Below are 25,349 nucleotides of genomic sequence, written 5' to 3' on the forward strand. Positions count from 1 at the left end.
ATGCATATGGGGGATAATACTGGGGGTTAAAAGGTTAAAAGATATGAATATGTTGAAATTCTGAGGGACTTTTTCCAACACTATTAAGATCCAGCCATGATTCTATTACATGCATGTTCGGAGATTTTTTTTATTTTAAGACGAACAGTTTAACTACCAGTTGGAGAATTCTTTGTCTTCCTTATTGATTGTCATTGATGAATTAGTGTCTGAAACCTGGCTGATTTTAATTTAATCCTGATATCCCTGTGAATGATATCATTAGACATCCAGAACTGTTTGAGGGAAGCTGAAAAGTCAATCCCATCATGAATCTGTAAGTCCTCCGTATTTTCAGTGTCTAGTTCAGAAACACAGGAGTAATGCTCAACAAATCATTCCTCAGGTTATTTAGTTGTTAGTGATTACAGCTATTTTTATTTTGTTGGATGTGGGCATCACCAGCAAGGTGAGCATTTGTTGCGATTCCCTAATTATCCTTGAACTGAATGACTTCCAAGACCATTTCGGAAAGCTGTTTAGAGTCAACCAGATTTGCTGTTAAGCTGGAGACAGGTAGGCCTGACCAGGTAAGGATAGCAGACTTCCTTTTAAATAACATTACTGAAGCAGGTGGCTAGTGTTGACAATCAGTGTTAGTTTCATGGTGACCATCACTGAGACAAGCTTTTAATTCCAGAGTTTCTTAATTGATTTTAAATTCCACCAGTTACTGTGATCCCCAAAATTAGACTGTTCTTCTAGAATACACTTCAGTGATGTGTCCACTATGCCAGCTTATTTCACTTTAAGGAAAATGATTAACACTTCAACTGAAATGCTTCTCAATTAAACATATTCTCTCTTCGATCGTTTCAGGGAGCCAGCAGAGCTGCCGATGACGATCGCGAACGGAGAGAGCGAGAGGAACGAATGAGGCACGGCAGAAATCCAGCAGCACGGGGATTACCTTCAACTGCTTCTGGAAGGCTTAGAGGAAATCAGGAAGTAGCACCACAGACACCCCTCACACCCACGTCCCACACTGGTAAGATAAAACATTAAATTTATTTCACAGATGTCAGAGTATCCGAGTCATCTTATACATCCGAGTCTGTGTCCTGTTGAATTTTTATTTATTTTAAAATCAGTTTAAAGCTTTTCAGTCTTACATGTTTGTTTTCAGTGCAAATATTTGTACTTAACTTGCTATCATCCTGAGAATTAGAGGAAATGTGTAGAATCATAAGCTCAGTATATGGGTGCTGAGGAACATCGATAGATGCAAGACAATGGCAAAATTGTCTAGAAACTCTTAATGAGGTGAAAGACAAATCTCGTACCCCAGAAACATGTAGCAGAACCTAAGGTTTGTTTTGACCTCGAAATATTTGTAGCAAACCGCCGTTGTGATAGGCACTATATCAATGCAAATGCAAGTTTGTTTGTTACAAACAGTCTCTAACAATTTCACTTATTTATATCCTCTGTTTTAATAGTTACAATAATCTGATTATCGCCATTTTATACATGTAAAATATTTAACTATCTCAATGTTAACTGAGACTTGAAGCATCTGTTTTGAAAGTTGAAATAACCACCTATGTTTTGTTGATCTGAACTAGAATCTCAATATCTTCCTTTAGGCATGAGTAAAAAAGAAATGTATATTTCACAGTGAATTCCAAAAGAACTATCTATGTACTAGCATAGGTGCCTTGGAAAGCAGCACGGTAGTACCTCCACGTGGGAATCCTTTGTCCTCAGTTAAACTGTCCTGTCCCTCATTCACTGCTGACTCCTGGAATCCACTTCAGATTCTGTGAACTCCTAGTTTTTCCAAGCTGAGGTCAGCTTCCCACAGGCCAGTCAGACTATAGGTTTCTTGGTAATGCCAGACCACAGGATGTTAATGCTGTCAATGTTGAATAAGTTACTACAGTTGTCAACTTCCCAGACTCCATTGTATTTGTGTTAAGCCCAAAACTATTAACCCTCTGCTCACTAGTGCTCAACATTCTCTCTCTCTCCCTCTCCCCATCCCCCTGTGTTGACTAGATAAGCTTTTCTTTTCTGATCATCATTTCTAATGATCTTCTAAATAGTCAGCTTCCAGAATTTACAGCCATCCTATTGTTTCCTATCATTGGTGTCAATATCTGCCGTCTTGAAATCCTACATGCAGGTATTTTGCATTGGAAATCTGGACTCCCAGGAGTTTGTAATGTAATGGCTAATTAATCTAGCAGAAGATCTCTGGGTATCTGGCTGTCATCCAGTTGATGAATGTGGTTGAGTGGGTGCAAATCTTTTTGGCTTATCAGTGAGTGTATGCTGTTAGAATTAACTCATAGCAGGTATGCAGAGCTGCTGACCTTCTGCAGCCAAGAGTTTCTAAAGATATGTCTGAAACAGTGAAGTTGGAAAATGTTGACCCTTGCCTCCAACCCAGCAGTTATTCTCCAGGATGCCTTGCAGAATGCATTGAGGACGCTGGCTTATTAGACTTGAAATTTGCTGTTTTTGAGTCAGGTTGTAGTTCCGTGCTTTCTGTTACTCAGTGTGGGTGTTACACCTGCAGTTTTTCTGATGCATGTCTTAATTTCAGAACCAAGTGGTATGTTGCTGGTGATTGTGAAACCTAGATATCCGAAACTATCAAGAACCTCCAATGTCACTTTGTCAGTGCTGATAGATGGTGGTAGAGCAGCAGCTGGACCATGAAATTAGTTTCCAGATGCTGATGGTCAGACCAACTCTTTATAGACTTGAAAGAGTCTGAGCACTTGAAATTATTTCAAGTTATTTTTGATAGGGTAAGGCTCAACTTCTTCTGTATTACTTTACAATGGGAATAATGTGTATAATCTAAAGTGTACATCAAATCACTTGTTCTGCCTTATTGCATTGTGAAAATGAAGCAGTGCACTCCATGGAGATGTAGGGTGTTATAGACATGCTACCATTGCAACCCTTCCACTATGCCTTGTATATTTCATTTTATTCACCATATAGGTCAAATAGTCTTTTTCAATGTTGTAAAATTGTATGAAAAATCCAAGTTACCAGTTACATTAAATATCTGTTATATATTTGTAGTCTGTACAGTGTGATAATAGAGAACTGGTTTAAAAGGTGAGCTCTTCAGTAAAGAATTTATGCCTTGACCCTAGGTATGACATAAAATCTTAATCTGTTTAAGGAGTTTGCTGACATGGGGAAATCTCTCTGGGAGAGGGCAAAGTGAACCTTGTATTAGCTTTATGCCTAATCAATTCAGTATAATAATAATGTTGATGTTGCTACTGCAAGCTAAAGTTTACCTATATTGGCTCATACAGAAACTGACCAGGAGTCATTTGGCTTAGTTGGTTGGACAGTTGGTTTGTGATGCAGTGTGAAGTCAACACTTGGTTCAGTTTCCTCACTGGCAGTCATTACCATGAAGGACTCTCCTTCTCAACCTCTGGATGACAGTGTGGTGACTGTCAGGTTAAATCACCAACAGTCATCTCTCTCCAATGAGAGAGCAGATATAATAGGATCTGCTAGTCCGGTATGGTCCACTAATTTATCTTTTTCCTTCTAATATAGAAAGTATATTCAGTCATGCAGAAGTAATGTACAAGCTGCTGATTGAATTCCAAGTGATAAGATATTCAATATTGTTATCATTAGAGTTGTGAAGCTTGTTGAGTTATTTGTTGGAGTAAGAGGTTTTGGCATTATCAAAATTTCTGCAGAGGTCTTACAGCAATTAGGGATCCCTTAAAGCATTTATTTTAATGTAAAAACTTAACTCCCATCCTGGATCTCAACAGAATTGGCAACTTGCTTTTGTGGCCATATTTCCATCCCCAGTGATAGATTCTTGTCCCTGCCTTTGTACTGCTCAAGTAGCCTCAGGGAATGTGTATAACTACCAAATAAGTGAAAATGAGAATTTTTGTTAATAGATTAAGTCATAGCCCTATCATGGGACCTGCTTCAATGGAAACTGTTAGGAAATGGCAATATTTGGTCCTATTTTTAAAATTATACATTTAAATAATTGGTACAATAATTTTACATCTTCCATTGTCCAATTTTGGACAACCTGCATTCATTACCATTTTGAAAAACGTCACCATTTTCAAAATGTTCCAACTCTGGCGCCTGTGATTTTGCAATAATATAGTGGATGATTAAAGCCACGATTCAGTAAGCTAATAATGCATATAGCACTGTGTGATTGAGTGGTTTGTGTGTGTGTGTTTGTGGGGGGGCAGGGGGTTAAGAGGGGGCGGCGGTGGCAGTGGCTGAGGGGGATTATGAAGGTGGGGTATACTGATAACAGCTTGAATCTAACTTTGTTGTCACATGCATACTGTTGACATTAAAAATGTGAACCAAGATATTCTGATATGAAGATGGTCACTGCTAACGTGTACAGTTGTGTGTTGGGACCATGCAGAAGTCCTGACTCCACAGGAATTCTGAAATTGTCTAAAGAAATCCCTGATTTAGAGTTTGAATTGGAACGTTCCAAATTCCTTATCTGACCAGTTTGGCAGAAGAGAGAGATTGCAATTGCTCAAACTCCTTGCTGTCAATTAAACTGCCCTCCTGAAACCCCAAAGACTTATATCTTTTCACCTTCATTATATTATACATGTAATGTTTTTAGACCCAAACCTCACCCACTCCTCTCTCCCAAGGACCTGATGCTATCCCTTCAACCCCAAACCAATCTTTCCCGACCTGTGCCCTCACCCCAACAACCACAACTTTCTTTCCTACTTACCCATCTGTTTAGCTGGCACCTGAACCCCTCACCCAAGCAGCATTTCTATTCGGTGCCCACCTGACACCCTTTCCTCCAACCCCGCTTAGCTGCCATCTGAAATCCTCACCCATGTAGCATTTCTATTCATGCCCACCTGATACACTTTCCACCCACCAGACACCTGATTCCTTCCAGCAGCATGACATCCTAAGTCACACGGTAAAAACAAGGACAGCAGATGTTGGAAACCAGAGTCTAGATTAGAGTGGTGCTGGAAAAGCACAGCATCTGAAGACCAGGAAAATCGACGTTTTGGGCAAAAGCCCTTCATCAGGAATAGAGGCAGGGTGCCTGCAGTGTGGAGAGATAAATGAGAGGGGTTGGGGGTAGGGATGGGGATGAAGGTGATAGGTCAGAGAGGAGGATGGAGTGGATAGGTGGAAAGGAAGATAGGCAGCTAGGACAGGTCATGAGGGCAGTGCTGAGCTGGAAGGTTGGAGCTGGGGTGAGGTGGGGGAAGGGGAAATGAGGAAGCTGGTGAAGTCCACATTGATGCCATGGGGTTGAAGTGTTCCGAGGCAGGAGATGAGGTGTTCTTCCTCCAAGCGTCGGGTGGTGAGGGAGTAGCGGTGGATGAGGCCCAGGACCTGCATGTCCTCGGCAGAGTGAGAGGGGGACTAAAAATGTTGGGCCACAGCGCGGTGGGGTTGATTGGTGCGGGTGGCCCGGAGATGTTCCTGAAAGCACTCTGCTAGGAGGCGTCCAGTCTCCCCAATGTAGAGGAGACCGCATCAGGAGCAACGGATACAATAAATGACATTGGTGGATGTGCAGCTAAAACTTTGGATGTGGAAGGCTCCTTTGGGGCCTTGGATGGAGGTGAGGGATGAGGTGTGGGCGCAGGTTTTGCAATTCCTGTGATGGCACGGGAAGGTGCTATGAAGGGAGGGTGGGTTCTTGGGGGGCATGGACCTGACCAGGTAGTCACGGAGGGAGCGGTCTTTGCGGAAGGCGGAAAGGGGTGGGGACAGAAATATATCCCTGGTGGTGGGGTCTGATTTTGGAGGTGGCGGAAATGTCGTCGGATGATGTGGTTTATGCGGAGGTTGGTAGGGTGGAAGGTGAGCAGCGGGGGGGGGGGGGGTCTATCCTTGTTACAGTTGGAGGGGTGGGCTTTGAGGGCGGAGGGGCGGGATGTGGATGAGTTGGAGGGCATCTTTAACCATGTGGGAAGGGAATTTGTGGCCTTTAAAGAAGGAAGCCATCTGGTGTGTTCTGTGGTGGAACTAACTGGTCCTCCTGGGAGCAGATACGGCAGAGGCGGCGAAATTGGGAATACGGGATGGCATTTTTGCAAGAGGTAGGGTGAGAAGAGATGTAATCTAGGTAGCTGTGAGAGTTGGTGGGTTTGTTTTAAAAAAAGTCAGTGTCAAGTCGATCGTCATTAATGGAGATGGAGAGTCCAGGAAGGGGAGGGAGATGTTTGAGATGATCCAGGTGAATTTAAGGTCAGGGTGAAATGTGTTGGTGAAGTTGATGAATCGCTCAACCTCCTCGCGGGAGCACGAGATGGCGCCACTGCAATCATCAATGTCGCGGAGGAAAGGTGGGGAGTGGTGTCGGTGTAACTACAGAAGATGGACTGTTCTACATAACCAACAAAGAGACAGGCATAGCTGGGGCCCATTCCGGTGCCTAAGTCACACCCCCAGCTGGCTTTTGAGCCCCATCAACCATTGTAAACACTTTCATTCTCTCAGTAGCTGGTAAAGTGGTAAACAGACCCCACCACCACAAGGCATCAAGTGTTTTTAAAAAGGGGTTATGTTTCAGCATTGATTCCTTCCATTCTTGTCTGCGTGGATTGCGAGACTTACCTGCATCAATGCAGCTGGGAAAGTTCCTGGCCTGAGCATTTGTCTGAAAGCTGCACAAAAGTAACATGAACCATGTTAACTCAGTGACTTAGAAAAGAATTATCCATTGCCAGAATGCTACTGGTTATACTGGAAAGTTTCTGGTTTTAGTTTACTCATACGTGAGGAATAAGAGAATGATCAGGGAGAAGGTAGGGCCGTTCAGGGATAGCGGAGGAAACTAGTGCGTGGGGTCTGAGCGGATAGGGGAAGCCCTAAATGAGTTTTTTGCTTCGGTTTTCACCAAGGAAAGGAACATGTTGTAAATGAAAACTTAGAGGAGCTGGGATACAGTCTTGACCAGATCAAGATTGATGAAGTTGATGTGCTAGAAATTTTGGAAAACATTAAGATTGATAAGTCCCCAGGGCCAGACCAGATTTATCCGAGGCTGCTCCGGGAAGTGAGAAAAGAGGTTGCTAAGCCACTGGTGAGGATATTTGCTGCCTCGCTCTCCACAGGGGTCGTACTGGAGGATTCTAGGAGGGAATGTTGTTCCTATTTTCAAGAAGGGTAATAAGGAAATCCCTGGCAATTACAGACCAGTCAGTCTTGCGTCTGAAGGATAGGATTTATGACTACTTGGGAAAGCATAGTCTGATTAAAGGCAGCCAGCATGGCTTTGTGAGGGGCCGGTCATGCCTCATAAATCTTATTGAGTTCTTTGAGGAGGTGTCAAGACAGGTTTACGAAGGTCAAGCAGTGGATTTGGTGTATATGGACTTCAGCAAGACATTTGATAGGGTTCCCCATGGTAGGCTCATTAATAAAGTCAGGAAGTATGGGATACAGGGAGATTTGGCTATCTGGATTCAGAATTGGCTAGCTGACAGAAGGCAGAGAATGGTTTTAAATGGAAAGTATTCTGCCTGGAGGTCAGTGTTGAGTGGTGTCCCACTGGGCTCTGTTCTTGGGCCTCTGCTCTTTGTAGTTTTTATAAATGACTTGGATGAGGAGGTTGAGGGGTGGGTTAGTAAACTTACAGATGACACAAAGATTGGAAGTGTTGTCGATAGTATAGAGGGCTACTGCAGGCTGCAGCGCGACATAGACAGGATGATGAGCTGGGCTGAGAACTGGCAGATGGAGTTCAACCTGGATAAATGCAAAGTGATGCATTTTGGAAGGTTGAACTTGAAAGCTGAATATTGGATTAAAGACAGGATTCTTGGTAGTGTGGAGGAACGGTGGGATCTGGGTACATAGATCCCTCAAAGTTGCCACTCAAGTGGATAGGGTTGTTAAGAAAGCATATGGTGTTTTGGCTTTCATTAATAGGGGGATTGAGTTTAAGAACCGCGAGGTTTTGCTGCAGCTCTAAAAGTCCCTGGTGAGACCACACTTGGAATATTGTGTCCAGTTCTGGTCGCCCTACTATAGAAATATATAGAGGCTTTGGAGAGGGTGCAAAGAAGGTTTACCAGGATGCTGACTGGACTGGAGGACTTGCCTTCTGAAGAAAGGTTGAATAAGCTCGGACTTTCCTCTCTGGAGAGGAGGAGGAAGAGAGGAGACCTGATCGAGGTGTACAAAATAATGAGTGGCATAGATAGTCAATAGCCAGAGACCTTTCCCTAGGGCAGGATTGACTAGTACGAGGAGTCATATTTTGAAGATATCAGGAGGAAGGTATAAAGGAGACGTCCGAGGTAAGTTCTTTACGCAGAGAGGTGTGAATGCATGGAATGCGTTGCCAGCTGTGGTGGTGGAAACAGTCATTGCGGACATTTAAGTGACTGCTGGACATGCACATGGATAAGGGGTACGTAGATTAAGTTACTATATTTTACATTAGGATTAAATCTCGGCACAACATCGTGGGCCAAAGTGCGTGTTCTGTGCTGTACTTTTCTATGTTCTGTTTTCATCGCCATTTCTAGCGTAGGGCCAAGGAACAAAGGCACACAATTAAGAGGTAACCATGCTAAAACTTTGAATATCTTCATGGTAGCAATGTAAAGGTTTAACGTGTTTCTCTTGTAAAAAGCACGGGTACATAAAAGAGTTTCAGAAAGGCATTGAATGTAGTTTAATCCACATCTGGACAGTCGGGCTGCAATTTAGTTTTTAAATGATAGTTTTCTGTTTCCATGTAAACAGCCTTGCTTATCATAAATACTTCTGTTGAGTAAACTTACCTTTAAGTGTCAATGCTCTTTTAATCCACCACTAAATAAATAAATATTCAGTTCGCTCAATTGACTTTCTTTCCATTATTGTGAAATAGGATGGGTTATCTAACTTGAACCTTTTATTCTTCAGCTAACACATCTCCACGCCCTGTCTCTGGTATGGAACGGGAGCGAAAAGTGAGCATGAGGTTACACCGTGGCGCTCCTGTTAATGTTTCGTCAACAGATTTAACCGGACGTCAAGACACATCACGAATGTCAACATCACAGGTAAGATCAGTACAAACCACTAAACTGTGCTATTACTAGATTTGATAGAAGATAAAAATTTGCCATTACAAAAGTTTTCTAAACAAAGTTTTTGACATTTCATGCAGCGAAATAAAAGCTAGAGACAAGGGTCTGGTGTCAATAAATGTGCCCATGGATCTTTTAGTTTGTCATTTAAAAGTCCAATGATTCACTATGTCATCGAATCCCTAGAATGTAGGAAAAGGCCATTTTAATCTGCATCAACCCTGTGAAGAGCATCCCACCCTGTCTCCATGACCCCAGCATTTACTGTGGCTAATCCGCCTAGCCTGCACATTCCTGGACACTATGGGGTAATTTTTTAGCATGGCCAATCCACCTAACCTGCACATCTTTGCACTGTGGGAAGAAACCCATGTGTGCCCTGGGAGAATGGACAAACTGCTGGAATTGTACCTTGTACAATTGTACCCAGTCCCTGTGAAGCAGCAGTGCTAATCACTGAACCATCATATTGCCCGTCCTTTTAGGGAGAGAAACCTGCTGTTAATGGGTCCGATTGACCCTTGGTAGCAGTTCCACAGCTACACCATTTACTCTTAACTACCCTTGGAAATAGCTTGGAGAGTCTTTAGTTGTACAGCAGGACTGAAACTGCAGGTTACTGACCTTAGTTGATAAGCTGCTTGAAATTTTGGTGTTGTGAGCTCTGAGGCAGCAATGGCTAATGTGAATGCTAGCAGTTATGTGACCTCTTTAAGGCATGCTCTATCGAGGATCTCTCCTGTCACCCCTCTGTTATCAGTCTGGTGCAACAGTGGGGTTCTGAAAAGGCAAGTAACATGGGCAGAAACATATATCTTGGGCTCCAGTGCAGCTTCTGGCCATACCCCCCTTGCTCCTGACCCAAACACAAATGGCCCTGGTAGTTAGGCCCTGATGTGTTGCACCAACACCCCTATCCCAGGTTCTGGCAGCTAAGGATCAGTAATAAATTGCAACCTTACTGAGGTTGCCTGAATTGTGTTGTTTCATTGAAATAAAGGCTTTCTGTTGCCATTATCAAGTTGACATTTTTGTGGGTAAGCTGTGTTGATCAGGCTATCACAGTTACATCAATACCCACCAACTCTAGTTTCAAGTTATTTGGAGGCAAGAGTATCTTCCAGTACAGTCCTTTGGATAGTGACAAGGTGGAGAAACTGGCAGAAATTAGTCATAGATCAACAGAAAAGAGTTGTTGAAGCTCTAACCTGATAATAAAGGTACACTATTGGATCCCATTATGTCTGTGTTTTTATACTTGGCAATCATCAGTCATTGGCAATATTTTATAAATAATGTTTTTAAGGATAATTCAACATCATCCATGCTCGAGTAAAATCATGTAAAACCATCACATTTATTGAATGTTTACATTGGAAATTGTTTGTTAGGAATGGCAAAAGCTATATAGCTAGTTCCAAAAAGGGTCACATTTTTCAATGTTAATGGTAACTATTTGATTCTATCCAAATTTTGAAAATAAATCCAATCAAAAGTTTGGCATTTTCTTTTTGAAATAATTGAAATCAGGCCAATAATCAAACTCATTGTTAAGTAAATGCATATTGTTTTGATTTTAAAAGCTGTATGGCCAGAAAATATCTTCATAGTGTACAATGGAAACCGTATCTTCATTATTTAGTTGCCAGGTTGACTGTCAATGTTAGATCAATATTTACATCATTCATGTCCTAAAATCAGTTTTATTGTCTGCTATCTTTAATTATTCTTCTGACCATCGTGTTTATGGATAACTTAAGACAAGTTAATAATATTTTAAATGTCAAACTTAAAAGAAGCAGCAATTAGTTGTAAGTTGTGTGTAAAAGCATTCTAGTTGCTCATTTTATCTTGTGTGGGGGTTTTTAACCTTAAATTATTAAATACTGGAAGTAAGTTTGTTCGCTGAGCTGGAAGGTTATTTTGTCACCATACTAGATAACATCATCAGTGAACCTCTGGTGAGGTGCTGGTGGTATGTCCTGCTTTTTATTTGTATTTGAGTTTCTTTGGGTGGCTGATGTCATTTTCGGTTCTTTTTCTCAGAGGATGTAGATGGGGTCCAAATCAATGTGTTTGTTTGTTGGTAGAGTTTCAGTTGGGATGCCGTGCTTCAAGGACTTTGGGTCCACTATGTGGATGACACCTTTGTCATCACCAAACAAAACAAATTAAAGGAAACCTACATAACCATCGTTAATATCCTCACTGGCATAAGATTCACAAAAGAGAACAACAACAAACTGCCATTCCGAGATGTCAGAGTAGCGTGATCACTCCGTGAGGAACTTCAAACCAGCATCTACAGGAAAACAACACCTGTGGAACAAAAACTTCACTACAGAAGCAATCATCCCAGCACCCACAAACGAAGCCACCACACACTGCAGCACCGAGGAACTATGAAGAGCGGAAGGGAAATACCTATACAGCGTATTCAAGAAGAATGGGTACCAAATAAACACAGTCTGTCAATTCCTCAGCAACAAATCCAAACAAGCAGGAAAAACGCATCCAGAAACCCGGGCCACTTTACATCAAAGACATCTCTGAAATGACTTCCAGACTGCTCAGAATTCTTGACAACATGGTAGCCCACAAACCTACCAACACACTAAACAGTGGCTTATGAATTTAAAAGACCCTGTACAAACAACAAGCAAAACAAATGTCATTTACAAAATGCATCACAAGTACTGTAGTAAACAATACATAGGACAAACAGCCACCAGGATGTATGAACATCAATGAGCCACAAAAAGATATACTGCACTATCACTAGTATCCTTACATACAGATGAAGAAGGATGCCACTTTGACTGGGACAACACACCCATCCTAGGACGAGCTAAACAGAGACACACACGAGAATTCCTTGAAGCATAGCATTCCAGCCAAAACTCTCTCAATATACACGTCAATTTGGACCCCATCTACCACCCTCTGTGAAAAAGAGCCAGAAATGACATCACCACCCAAAGAAACCTAAACACATAAATAGAAAGCAGGATATACCACCAGTGCTTCTCCAGAGACTCACTGATGATGTTACCTAGTATAGTGACAATGTCTGAAAACAAACCTTGCAGCTCCGTGAGCAAGCTTACATCCCGAACCTCTACTGAGCTACAAATATTATCAAAAATTGTATGATGAAATATATACATATCTTTTAAATTGTGGACCTATAGTTTTTGAGTCCAACATTTGAACAGCCATTATCGTTGCATCATGAACTGGCAATGATAATATTTTTGATATTGTAGGATGACTAGAGCTATAAAAAATGTGGTGAATGCCTAATTTGAGTTTTTATTTCCCATTTTTGCGTCAGATCCACATTAATATATATAATATGTCACTTACATAGTAGCACTTAGGAGTTTTCAAAATGTTTGAATAAGTCCCTGCATTCAATACATCTCTCTTATTTCTTAGCCATTCTGTGTGTTCTTGAAGTACATGATCTATCAACAGCATAGATTTAAAAACTGATAGCCTTTAGCAGGCAAAATAGTACAGCACGTAGAGTCAAAGATGTGTTTTGCTGAACCATTGACATAAATTTCAACACAAAGCTGTAATTGCTTACATCTTAATAAGGAAGTGGTAGGTTGATGGTTGTACTTGCAGCTTAGTGGTAATAGAGTTGGCTTATTTGTGCAGAAAGTTTCTTAAATCATTCTTTCAGTTCCTTTTCTTCCAGTGCACCCTGTATGACCCAGGAAGTGGTTAAGCATACATGTCAAGGATGAGGAATGACTGTCTCAACCTGTCAAATGTGAACCTTGTGTCAAATCTTTTATTCCTTCAAAGCCCACAATAAAAATTCCAAGTGGTAGTTGGTATTGAGTTTTTTTTTGTTTTATGGAATAAGAGAAGGAATGGAAACTTGGGGCTGCAATTGGATTCAGTAATATTCTTTAGTACAAGAATATCAGTAAGTTTTATATATTGTTCGACTGAATTGCATAATTTCCCTTGACGTAAGAGTATGCTTTGTTTTAAAGTTACTGGAAAGTTATTGCAAGAGACAGTTTTAAATAATTTGTTCCTTTGATGCCTTTGGCAGATTGCAGTGTATTAGTGTTCTAAAGCTTTCCCAAGAATGAAGAAACCATATAGATAGTTTTATCACCAATTGCCCATCTCCCACAGCACCACACCAAAAAATTCAGAGGCGGCTTGTTTTTGCAAGTTTGAGCAGAATAGAAATTGTGTATCATCTGGTTTTCCTTTACAGATATTTCTCGATGAATTACGGTGGAGGTTGTGAGGATGCATTCCTGGTGATTGTAAAAGTGAGATTAAAGTCCACTGGCTCCAAAAATTAATTTAATTAAAATAATCCACACCTACTCCCACAACATTAATAATGTGATGTATGTCACACCTTTTCTGATAATTTGAATTTTCAGATAATTGCTTATTTTGAATCCAGATAATACTGAAGATATTGGAGAAGACTTGTTTATTAGAACAAACTCAGCAAAGATTAAAGTGTGAACATTAATGCAAAGAATCCAACAAGATTTGTATTTGGAAATAACATTTATTTTATGCTCTGCCCTTCTGTGCAGAACACTATATTCTAGATTTCCTCCCCTCCTAGGTGCAGATCACTGTTGTGAAGGAGTGGCCACCTCTTAAAATAGAAAAGTATGAAATAAGAGCAATCATTGACCTTTCGGCCTATCAAGCCTGCTCTACCATTCAGTAAGATCTTGGTTGATTGGATTACTCCACCTCCAATAAGCTTTCACCCCCTTGATTATCATGAACTTATAATCAACTGAAAAATATTCATATACTCGATACCTGCCATTTTTTGAGGACGAGAGTTCCAAAGACACTTAGACTTTTGAGAGTAAATTTCTCCCCAGTTAATGTTCTCAAGAACCCTCTATAATACCCAAGACCTTTCAGTGTCTGGATTATTTTGATGAAAATGGAAAACTTGTATTGCAACAATTTTACATCTGCTTTAGATGGGCTGATTTGGCTTGTGGTGTAACTGTAACATGCTCTCTGTTTGTAGGCTGGTGATCTGTGCTTCAGTAACAATCGCGTTTGCTTGCAGCATTCACAATATGCAGTACTGAAACTGGTTTTGCAAATGTATATAAAGATGGCACGTGATTTTTTAAAAAAAGTATACTGTGTAGTTGCAGAAGGTACTAACTCAGACAGTGGCCTATCTTGTCAGCTGAGGGTAAAATAAGATTAATTTGTTTGCCAAATCAATTTGGTGTTATTTGTTCTCTGCATTTTAGAAAGCATTTTTCAGGCTTATTTAAAATGTCAAATAGAAATGACCATCTTTTATAGATCAGTTTTGACTGTCTCCTACTCCCAACAATTTGAATTTTATTATCATGCTTTTCAGCATGTCTTGCTCATGTATTAAGCTCTGACATAGTTGAAAACTTTTCATTATGATCTTCTGGCAGAACTTAAATCTTTCATTTATCGAATAATATCATTGCCAGGGAAATGTTCTTATAAATATATCCATTAATAAAATCATGGTACCTGTATGACTCAACACTTTTTATTTCCATGTAAAATTGAAGACACAACCTTTAGAATGTAGCTCCTCCATTTCTAATTACAATTTATTTATTATTAATCAAATTGAGGTATTATGATGAAGCTACATTATTATGTCAGAAACTTCATTGTTAGATATTGTGTCCAGACTATTTGTACTCTCTTTATAAAATCTTCACTGTTCAGTTCCACATGAAACTGAAGTTTCAGTCAAATAAAATTGAAATCGCTTGCAGGTATTATTTAGTTGTGATTATCTATTCTGCATTTTAGAAGTTTTCTGACCCTTAAAGCTTCCTTTCCATTTATTTTCTTCTCATCAATATAAAAAATTTAAAGCATTGAGTTGATGCTGAATTTTATTAACTAGGTGTCTGAACCCCTGCAAGTCCTGTAGTGTACCACATCAAGTTGCTTTCAATTAGCCCTTTTTATGTAGTAAAAGATTCAAGGCGCTTGATAGCAAGAAACAGAAAGAGTTGATACCAAACCAAAGGACATTAACACAGGTGTCAAGGGTTTGGTCAAAAAGGTTGGTTTTTAAGACTGTCTTAAAGTAAGACAGAATTGATAGGATTTGAGGGAAATTCCGAGCTTGGAGCCCACCCAAATGAAACTAAAGAAACACAGTACATGGCCAGGATGTTAGAGAAAGAGGTGAGGCCAGGGAGGGGTTTGAACACCTGGATGGGAATTTCAAGTTTGAACGAGTGGTGGACTAGGAACTAATTTAGCGAGCGCAAGGGATGATGGGTGAACATGACAGTACTAGTTTGAATACAGACAGCAGAATTTTGGGCTCGGTTTTGGAGCAATGACATTGGGAGACTGGTCGTGCAGGCTGCAAAACAGTCAAATCTTGAAGTAATAGCAGTATGGATGACACTTGCGGAGGTAGATTAGCTAAGGTTGAAAAATCAGTGTTAGGAATATGAAATTCAGCTTAGTTTGTGATATCACTGTTCCATTTGATACTATCTAGAATGGGGCAGAGTCAATAGCTCAAGTACAAAATTTGTATCCGAGTTGTAGGCAATATCTTTTGTCTTTGTGTTTAATTGGAGGAAATTTTTTCTCATCTGGTATTGGATGATGGACAAACTAGTTGACAACAGCGGAGGTTTCACAAGAGATGGCATTGTGGTAGGGCTGGCTGGTGTCAGTGTACATGTGGAATCTGATGTGATTTGAACAATGCCGCCAAGAGAAATGCGTGCAGATGAATAAAAAGGAGGAAGGCAGTTATAACTTCAGTTTTTTTATGGTTATGGTTTGAGTATCAGAGCCATCTGATCTTAACTCTGCCAACCTCCTGCCTATACTGCCAGATGCAGAGGTCATTTTTCATCATCATTTCAGTTAGTGGAGAATAAAAGATTCTTGGCTAGTTCTGAGCACTGGAAGAAATTAATGTAGTCTTAGTGCAGTGTTGGTTCAGGATGCTGTGATAATGTTTATTAACAGCTGATAAAGTCATTTGAGAGAAGATGTATAGAATCATGCTTAAGAATGTAATGGAATCTGACATTTAACTTTTATATGCAGAATAGGAATGTGTACAGCTTTTGAATATTACATGGTAAGGTTTAGGAAAGAAAGAGGTGATCAGATAAGATGCTCTAGAAGTGACCCAATTAATTTTATTTGGTTTGCAATTTCAAACTTGCTATTATGTCCAACTTGCTAATTTAGCTGTATAGATCATTACTGGAGTTTTACAACGCACTGTTAAGAATGGTTTTTGCATGGGTAGTGGCACAGTTTACAAATGGCTGTCTTTTCCCCCACCTCAGAATAGCCTCCCTTTCGAGCATCATGGCATGTAGCTGGTCCAAACGCATTGAAGGCAGCACTGGGTGAGTTTACCTCAGTCCCAACTCGTTAAAGTAGAAGAGACCGAGGTGGAATGCTTTGAAGCACATTTTGTAGGGATCAGTCAGTACTGCAAGGTGCCACAAAATTTCCATTATTAATCTCGCTCCACGTGCAAGATCCTTCTCATTCTTTTCATTGAAGGTAGATATTGATGTCTCAACCTTTTGTACAGTTTGATCGTAAAGAACATTAGCACTTTGTCCACATTCAGCTTGTCTATAGCATTTCATCCTGTATAGTTTGTATCCTTACAAATTTCTGTTTCCCATATGTGACAAAGGACAAGCGCCTGATGATACTGGAGTCTTCAGCTCCTTTTGTAGTGCATTGTATGTCAAATATTGGCTGCAAATTTACAACAGCTTCAAGAATATAACCGTTCAAAGCCAACTGCCTTTGCAATTGTCAGATACTGATGAACTTCAACAAGTCATCCATTTCGCATTACTGACCCAAAATTTAAAGCAGAACATGCCACACTTTCTAAGACAAGCGCAAGAGAGGTCAATCAAACCTGACACTGATTTGTGATGTATTCTCAATTACATATGGATGAAATGTGACCTATTATTGAATCCAATAAGAATTTAGCTTATTCACCTGTAATAGTGTGGATACAGTATTAGATGACGCTAATGTGAATACAGGCTGAGAAAGCAGGATAAATGTTTGAATATTCAGTTGAACATGCATATGTAAAATGTTGGAGTTTAGGGGAAAGGGCAAGACTGTGCTCCATCTTTTACATTACAGGTCTGTGTTTAAGGGGAGAATAAAAAGCCCAATGCATGGATATTGAAAGGTAGTTCAACATTTCCATGCTAACAATGGAGAAGATCAGGTGTATCTTTGTTCTTGTATTGCCTGGTGCTTTTCTCAAGTCACTTGCTGCAACTTGTTATCCTGCTTGTAAGTTCTGCACCCCACATGAGACTGCATTCTGGCTGCTGTATTTCCTTGGAACCTTAATTTGCATTTTTCAGTTTGAGTTAGTGTAGACTATGTCTGCAGTTACACTTGACATTTGTAGATTTTGGCCTGATTTCCGTTTAATCTGTTTATGAACATTTTGATGCACGGTCTTCTGCTTCAAATACTATTGCTGCCTTGTTTGGCACTACCCTTTCTGCATGGGGGTGCTGGGTAGTACTGCAGTGTTATAACTTCTTTCCTTCAAATAGGAAATTAGAAGGAGATATGTTATTTAAACTGAGATTCCCATACCACAATTTGAATTACGGTGGTTCAGTAAGTGAATAGATCCTTTAATATATTCTTTGCATGCTATTCTGATAGATCGTAGTTCATTGTCTAAAGACAGTAAACAAATTGGAAGATTAAAGGATGTTAGCAGCTGGTACAGTTTGGCTTGAAACAACATGCAAAGAAGCATTTGTGTTTGGATTATTAATTTTTATCCAGGTTCACATATCAAGATTTTCTCTCTGAATTTGCTCAAGGAGGTGTACAACAGAAAATGCTTTTACCTTTCAACTGAGTGTTTAGCTCAGTCAGCACTGCTCCCTATCACTTTAAAGAATAACGCCACAATTATGATACTAACTGTGTATTAGGAGTGTCTGTATGTCAGTTCAGATGTAAGTTGCCAATTTGCTTGAGTCTGCAAAGTAGACTTGAGTACAAGTTTCAGGTTAGGACTGTAAATATCAAATACAGCAGTGAAATAGGGGCTACCCTCTAGATTCCATACCTGCTTTTAGTTAAATAGTGAATAAAACCAAAAAGATTATATTGCAGTTTGGTGCCACCGAATAAACAATATTTTGATTACCGTTTTACAGGATAAAGAGAAATGAAGTAAGTTCAAACTTAATATTTCTACAGCTTAGCATGTTGACACAAAATGGCAAGGTGTGTGGCTGTGCAAATACCTTACAGCATTTTCATTGAGATGTTTGGAACTTTCAGTTAATCTTTACATTATGGTTGCCACAAATTTAATGCCAGAGAAACTAGTAAATGCTGCTCAAAAAAACTAAAAATTCTTTACATCTGAGGTAAATACTGTACATCAGCATTTAAATATTTGCTGTACTTCAAGACTGAAAGATATTTCAGCAGAAGCATGTTAATGGGTTTACTCTGGTTGTTAGATCATGGCTTTCCAAAGTGAAGGTCAGGAACCCACAGGATTGTGACCTGAAAGTTTGGGGTTGAGAGCTCCAAGATAGCATTGAGTGCTAAGGAGCTCTGTTCCTTTTCACCTGCTCTCTCAGACCTTCCTAAACATCACCTTCTCTCATAGGTTATCCTGTCTCCTGGTTCTCACCAACATCTCTTGATAATATTCAAATTTTGGGATGGAGTCACAATGGGAGAGAAATTTGGGACATACTGTATTGGGTATATACCTGTAACACCTAATCCGGAAGTGTTATAAATAATTAAAGTTGAGAGTAAATTGTGTCTTCAATAACATGAATAAATTCAACCAGTAGCCAATAAATCTTAAAAATTTTATTTACACCTTTGGAGAATAGTTTTGATACTGTATTTAAAGGTTTTTTGTTGCCAATGCCAATATTTTCTTGGGTGACATTTAATAACTGTAACCTCTAGCCATTTTAAGTTCTAAAAACATAAAATTATTTGCAATTTTAAAATATAATACTTAGATTGAAATTTCAAAATCAATTTGGAGTGGGAAGTTCAGTTAAATTTGTACTGCTCTAGATCCAGCATCTGAGTATACTTTGGTCTTCTCTGCTGTGACCAGCTTCATTGGTTCTTATTCTCCTGATGCAGATATATAGTGTGTGTAGTGGAGTTACTGAAATCCATTTTGGTGCAATAACCTCATATTTTAGAAAGCTTCCTTTTAGAAAAAGAGAGAATTTGGAATTTAGTATTTTCTCTTCACAGTTGTTCCCTTGAGCTTTAGCTATCAGGAAATTAATTTCTCTGAAACCAAGGTGCAGCTGCTTTGTTAATAATACTTGAGGACATTACTTGTGTCCTTTAACCCTTCTGTGTTAGGTAAACTGTTCAGTGTGATGACCTTTTGCAGTGTAAATTCTAGCAAAGGAGTCCATCCTGCTTACATTGTTTGCTATTCACAAAACTAATAAGATAGTTAGTGATATCTCCTCGTAAATGTAAGTTTATTGGCACATGTAGCTCTTGTTAAAGCTTTCAGAAGTTTCTAGGGTTATCAATGTGCATTTTAACTTGAAAGTACTATTGATCCTGGAGATTGAGATGATTTCTACAGTTCAGCATATCAAATATTTGCAAACCAGGTATGCAGTGAAAAACACATTTCACTTCCACTACCAGTGGCATGACTTGACCCCTGTTTTAATAACACCTTCCAGCATACAATTTTGTTCCAACACCTTTGTGGTTTCTGAATTTGTATGTTTTTGAGAAATCATTCATTAAGTCACTGTTAATGATGTTCCTCGGACATGCAAGTTTCAGAAAACAATTCTATGTTTTGACTGTTGCCCACTAAGAATTGGGTTAAGATGCCTCTGTTTAATTTATAAACCATGTGGCAGGTAGGAAGAAATTGATCACCCATCAGGGTCAGGATTCTGACACATTTCAGAGTTTGAAAGTTTGAGCATCTTACCCAAAGTTGTACCCAATGTCAAGTTTTCTTAATTGTTTTTTAAATGCATTTTTAAAAATGTAATTACTTCTGGTTTTATTTGCTTATGCCATCTAATTGATAGAAAGTATTATGCTGTTAGCTTTTTGCTTTGTATCTCACTTTATCCAGCTTTCTTGTGTAGGCATTTGTATTCTGCATTTCCCTAACAGTATATGTCAGTGGTTGAACTTTGAAACTGAGAGGCTTCATGGTGCTGATACCAGTAAGGCACTAACTTATTTCTTGTTTGCTTCTTTGGACAGATCCCAGCCCGGGTGACTTCCAGCGGCATCCATTCCACTGTTCCTCGATGAAAATGACTCACCATGGAGGGTGGACAATGCATGGCTGATGTCCCATTCTAACCTTGAAACTTGTGACCCCCCCTCCCTCCCCCACAAAGTAAACCAACAAAATGAAGCTCTCGATGCCTTTAACTTAAATGCAGAAGGAAAACTTTTTTTTAAAATGTTTTCTTTAAGAACACCTTCGCAAGGAGATCTTTTGCCTGACTGCAGTGTAAAATACAAGTTAAAAGATTGTGCCAGCTGTTTCAGTAGCAAGGGCTCTAAAGACGGTTTACAGAATTGACCGCATATAGAATAGATATCGCCATCCCTTCTCCTTCCATGATTGGCATTATGTAGCCTTTTATTACTCTACTGTACAACTGTAGACCTTTACTTGGTTTAAATATTTTGTAACAGCCTGCTAAAATTGAAAGCAGAATCTATGTAGATAAGTAGAATGTTGTCCTGCTTTTATGTATGTGATGCTCTTATCGGTTTGAGAATTGAAATGGAGATTGATTGACTTGAAATCCCCTAGCAATAGGGTTGGAAATGTGTGTTTGTGAATTTAAAAGCAGCTGATTTTATTTAAAGCTTTCTCCAGTCTTTTGTATTAAACTTGAGTTTAAAAATGTTTCCTTCTTTGGTAGCACACTGTACCAATTAATGTTTTTGAATTATTATTTAGGTTGTTTGTGCACTTTTAACTTCCACATTTTATTTTTTTTATCATAATAAAAACTGAACACTGGTGCCAGTAGCCGTTTTCTATCTTGTGGCAGAGGCTGCCAACATACCAGGCAGAAGCAATGACAAGTAACATGGCAGTGCCAAAGTCCAACAGAAAATGTGACCATAAAAATCAAAATGTGGAAGAATAAAGTAAAAATTAATGGTAAAGCTGTGTTTTGGTGACAGTTATTTTTAAAACTACAGTGTCTGAATAGTGTTAGGACCAAGTTTGCTCTTGGGATTCCCCAACCCAAGGAGTTATAGCATCTCCATTAATCACTTAGGAGTAGAAAAGGCTTTTTAAACAAAAAGCTCTGAAGGACTTGTACAGTAAAAATGTGAATTCTGCCATTAGCCTGAAGCGGCTAATGAATATATACATTCCAATGCGCATGCTTCAAGATATACTTTATTTTAAAATGTTTACATGTGGTATTATTGAATCCAGATTGGAGGTTTTTATTGAAAGCTGACTGGAATTCAGCCAAAAATCATAACTTGGTTGCCATGTACAGCTTCCAGGTAGCACACTTGAGGGAATGGAAGAACTCGGACTTGTATATGTTTCATCAGATGCTCAGCTCATCTGTTTTTATGAATCACCCACACTTGCATTTCTCATCAGTGTCTTGGGAGGTAACATGAAAGGGCTGCTGGCTAAATGTCAGAAATGCCTTACTATTGATGCATGCGCACTGACATGTTGAACAGGAACACAGCTACACCTGGCATTACTGTATTAAGGCTCTTTCCTTCATTTCAGTAGCTATGTGAGATTAATTTTGTAAATGTTTGTGGTTAAATTATTTTTTCCCATAAGATTTGTCAGAGCAAACTTGAAGATAAATGTTTCCTTCTCACAGCCAATACATCAAACTGGTGGTGCCTCCAAGATACCAGGCTCTTCCAATTTTTATTTCAAGTAAATGAACCACAGTGACCTTGGATGGCTGATTTTTCCCTCTGTAGAATGTCTGTGTATATCCTGTGTAATGGTAACAGAATACTGGTAACCTATTTGTATTGCAGCTGTATTTGTGTACTTTAAAAATGTAAATAAATTCATAATGACTTGTATTGGTTTTTTTTGCTGTAAAATTCCATGTTGGGGCATCTTTGTAATTAAAGCATTGAATATTTGATAATTTATTTACTTTATTTAAATGATCAGTAGCAAGAAACTGGAATGCTTTACCACAAGTGTCAGTCAATGCATATGCCATTATTTGAAAGTAAATTGTGGGACACAAGTTGAGTGAAATTGAGACCAAAGCAAGATTTCTTGAAATCAAAACACAAAATGCTGCAGACAAAAGTAAACATTGACAAATCAATATGACTTTTTCAGAAGTCAGAGTTCTGAATCAAGTTCTTGGAGTCTAATTGAAGTCTCAATGCTCTGTTTTTCTGTTCACAGATGCTGTTGGCCTGCTGAGTTTTCCAGGGCTCTCTGTTTTCATTACAGATCTCAAGTACCTGTAGTACTTTGTTTTTATGATCTTATTGCATGTGGAATAGATTCAATGGACCAAATGGTCTACTCTTGTTTTGATATCTTATGAGCTAATGTCTTAATCTTCATCCGTTCATCTTTATTATTTTAGAGTTATCAGCTGTTTATTCCATTGAAGTTAGAAGCAAATAGAATGTGTTATTTTACTCACCTGCAATTATAGCACCAAGTCTTTTTTGCATTGCAAGAGAATTGTCCAGTTTTTGATGAAACTTTGATTGGAACTTGGAATAGTTCCATTCAATCTCAAGGAAAACATCCAGCCTCCAAAAAGGTTCTGTGTGCAGGACATGTCTCCACACAAAATGGGTGAGGAATATTTTCTAGTTAAAAGGTGAGTTAGCTACCAAGCCACAATTTTAAACTGGTTTTCTGCTTTGTTAACCTTAAACAGTAAGTTGCCCTGTCTTTAAAAGTAATTTAACTAAAATTTGGTCGCTGATCATGTGAATTTCCCCAACTTGAGTATTATTCACTTTCAGTTGTGTTAGCCTGGCTCCACTATATAGCTGTTAATCTAGTGACACTTGTCAAATTGCATTTGGAATTTTGTATGGTACCAAATATTTCCATTTGTTTTATTTGAAAAAGCCAATCCTATTTTCTTGGATTTGACCGTTTCATTAATGTAATTTCTAATGAGCAATGGCTTCAGTTGACATTACAATTCACTAAAATAAACTTAATTAGAAAAATCTTAACAGTGAAAAAGTCAAAGTTACAAACTGATCAATCAGTTGATTACATGTATGTTGATATGAATAAGATATCCTATGTACATTGTTTATGTTATGTAAAAAAGTAAATTAAATGTTCTGTAATTAATATTTTGTGTATGAATGCCAGCACATGATTCTCTTAACCTTAGGGGATATGCTATAAATCTGTTTAAACTTCAAAGCAGTAAGGTAATTTCCAAAAATCAAAGAAAATAGTTTTTAAAAAATACAATCTGGCACCTGCAGGCTCTCAGGCTGATTAATTTAATTTGACAGTTCTTATCAATAACTGCCTTTTGTTTCTGTCACTTTTATATAATGCACTTGAAACTCTTCACTCGTTGAATTTGCATCTTTCATTTTCACCTTTAGACTCCATGCTTGATAATTAGGATGCAGAGTGTAAACTGTAAACAAATTTAAATATACTGCTCCTTGTGTTGCACTAATCCTGTCACATAGTTATCTTGCAGAAAGAAATACTAACATTATATAGCTTTATCATTTAATCATCTGGAATTTATCTCTCATTTAAGACTAGGCTTGCCATTACAGTACTCAAGTTCATTCAAACCGGGACTTTTCACCTCTTTGCGACCACTTATTGCATTTAATACAAAAGTTAATAGACAACAAAATGGCAGGCAGGTTAAAACAGGTGAGTTAGCAGCTGAGACTTTCTCAGTCTGTCCACATACAGAAGCATGTTGGTTTTGCAGCAAGCAGAGTGATTTGACCTTTTTAGTAACTTGATATATGTGTAAAGATGCAATGTTAGAATCCTCACAAGAAAGCTGTTGTAATGTATCTTTTTCTTTTGATAATGGAAATATGAACCTACTATCCACAACACTCCCTGCAATTTATGGGTGATAATCTTTCAATCATTCTCGACAAATCTTCAACAATTCCGTTCGTGAGCATGGATCAAGAGGATTGTCACTTGAATTTGTTGGAGAACATTTGTAGAATACCATGCTATTAAAATATTTAAAACTGCGTTTATACTGTACGGGTTCACATTCCAAAGCATTTCACAATTAATAACACTTCAAGTGTAGCATTGATGCAATGGAAATTCAGTAACCATTTTGTACATTGGAAAGTCCAACAAATAATATTGGGATATACAACAAGTTTATGTTTTATTTCAATGAGGGCTTTTGCAGACATCTCCTGATTTTAGAATGTTGCCATGACAACTCTTCTACTCGTCGGAACAAATAGGTGACCTCAATTTATTGGCTCATCTGAAAAACAGTTTAGCAAACACTTCCTCTGCACTGCAGTTAAATGTCGGAAAAGATTCTCTGACCAACTGATTGGAGCTTGATTCTTCTGACTGAAAGGCTAGCTCCCAGTTCTCAAACGGTTCATTTTGCAAGCAAAATAAATCTGGATTATACTATAATTTGAAAGTTGTTTATCTAAAGTATATTTTAGAAATAAAACTAAATGCAGGCAATAAAAGCAAGAGAGTTGTCCCTGTATATGCTGAGTTAGCAGGTCAAATATTTATAGAAACGTGCTATCCCCTGATTAGCGGTGTTAAAATAATACCATCTAGAGACTTTGTTCCTGTTTGCTATACAATGAGCTCTCCTGGAAATGCTTATGTACAACAGAAATGAAGACCGATTGGTTGATGTCCTTCATTTCTTGGTAGCTTTTTCGTGTTAATTGTTGAATCTCACATTTAGCAAAGCACTAATGAGAAATCCTCATTGCCAACTTCATAAGTATTTTCAAATCAAATTCCAATATTTTAATGACAAATGTTCATTTTAACTTGCCCATAAATATTACAGTTATGTTACTAAATGTGCTACACTGGGCATTATGGTTAAAATACATTCTGGTTGAATTCACTATGAAGGCTGCACCATCTTAACCTCTTCTGAGGCATGGTAACCCTCAGGTTAAACCACCATCAGTCATCACTCTGTAAAAAGTGAGCAGCCAAAT

General features: G+C 38.8%; 1 protein-coding gene across 2 annotated transcripts in view; it reads left to right on the forward strand.

Moving 5' to 3' along the window:
* The window catches only part of LOC140463971 (casein kinase I), a 73,111-nt gene extending 50,882 nt beyond the window's left edge, over nucleotides 1–22,229 (forward strand). Inside the window, exons 7-10 of one of the 2 annotated variants that reach the window (XM_072558513.1) lie at nucleotides 859–1,027; nucleotides 8,923–9,062; nucleotides 16,433–16,495; nucleotides 20,394–22,229. In XM_072558513.1, coding sequence (XP_072414614.1) covers nucleotides 859–1,027; nucleotides 8,923–9,062; nucleotides 16,433–16,465 — 342 coding nt within the window. In that variant the 3' untranslated portion in view covers nucleotides 16,466–16,495; nucleotides 20,394–22,229. The remainder of the gene's footprint in view (nucleotides 1–858; nucleotides 1,028–8,922; nucleotides 9,063–16,432; nucleotides 16,496–20,393) is intronic. The other variant, XM_072558512.1, reaches the window with a different exon arrangement.
* The last annotated feature ends 3,120 nt before the right edge of the window (nucleotides 22,230–25,349 follow it).

This window comes from Chiloscyllium punctatum, chromosome 39 (genome assembly GCF_047496795.1).
Source record: "Chiloscyllium punctatum isolate Juve2018m chromosome 39, sChiPun1.3, whole genome shotgun sequence".
Classification (NCBI taxonomy): domain Eukaryota; kingdom Metazoa; phylum Chordata; class Chondrichthyes; order Orectolobiformes; family Hemiscylliidae; genus Chiloscyllium; species Chiloscyllium punctatum.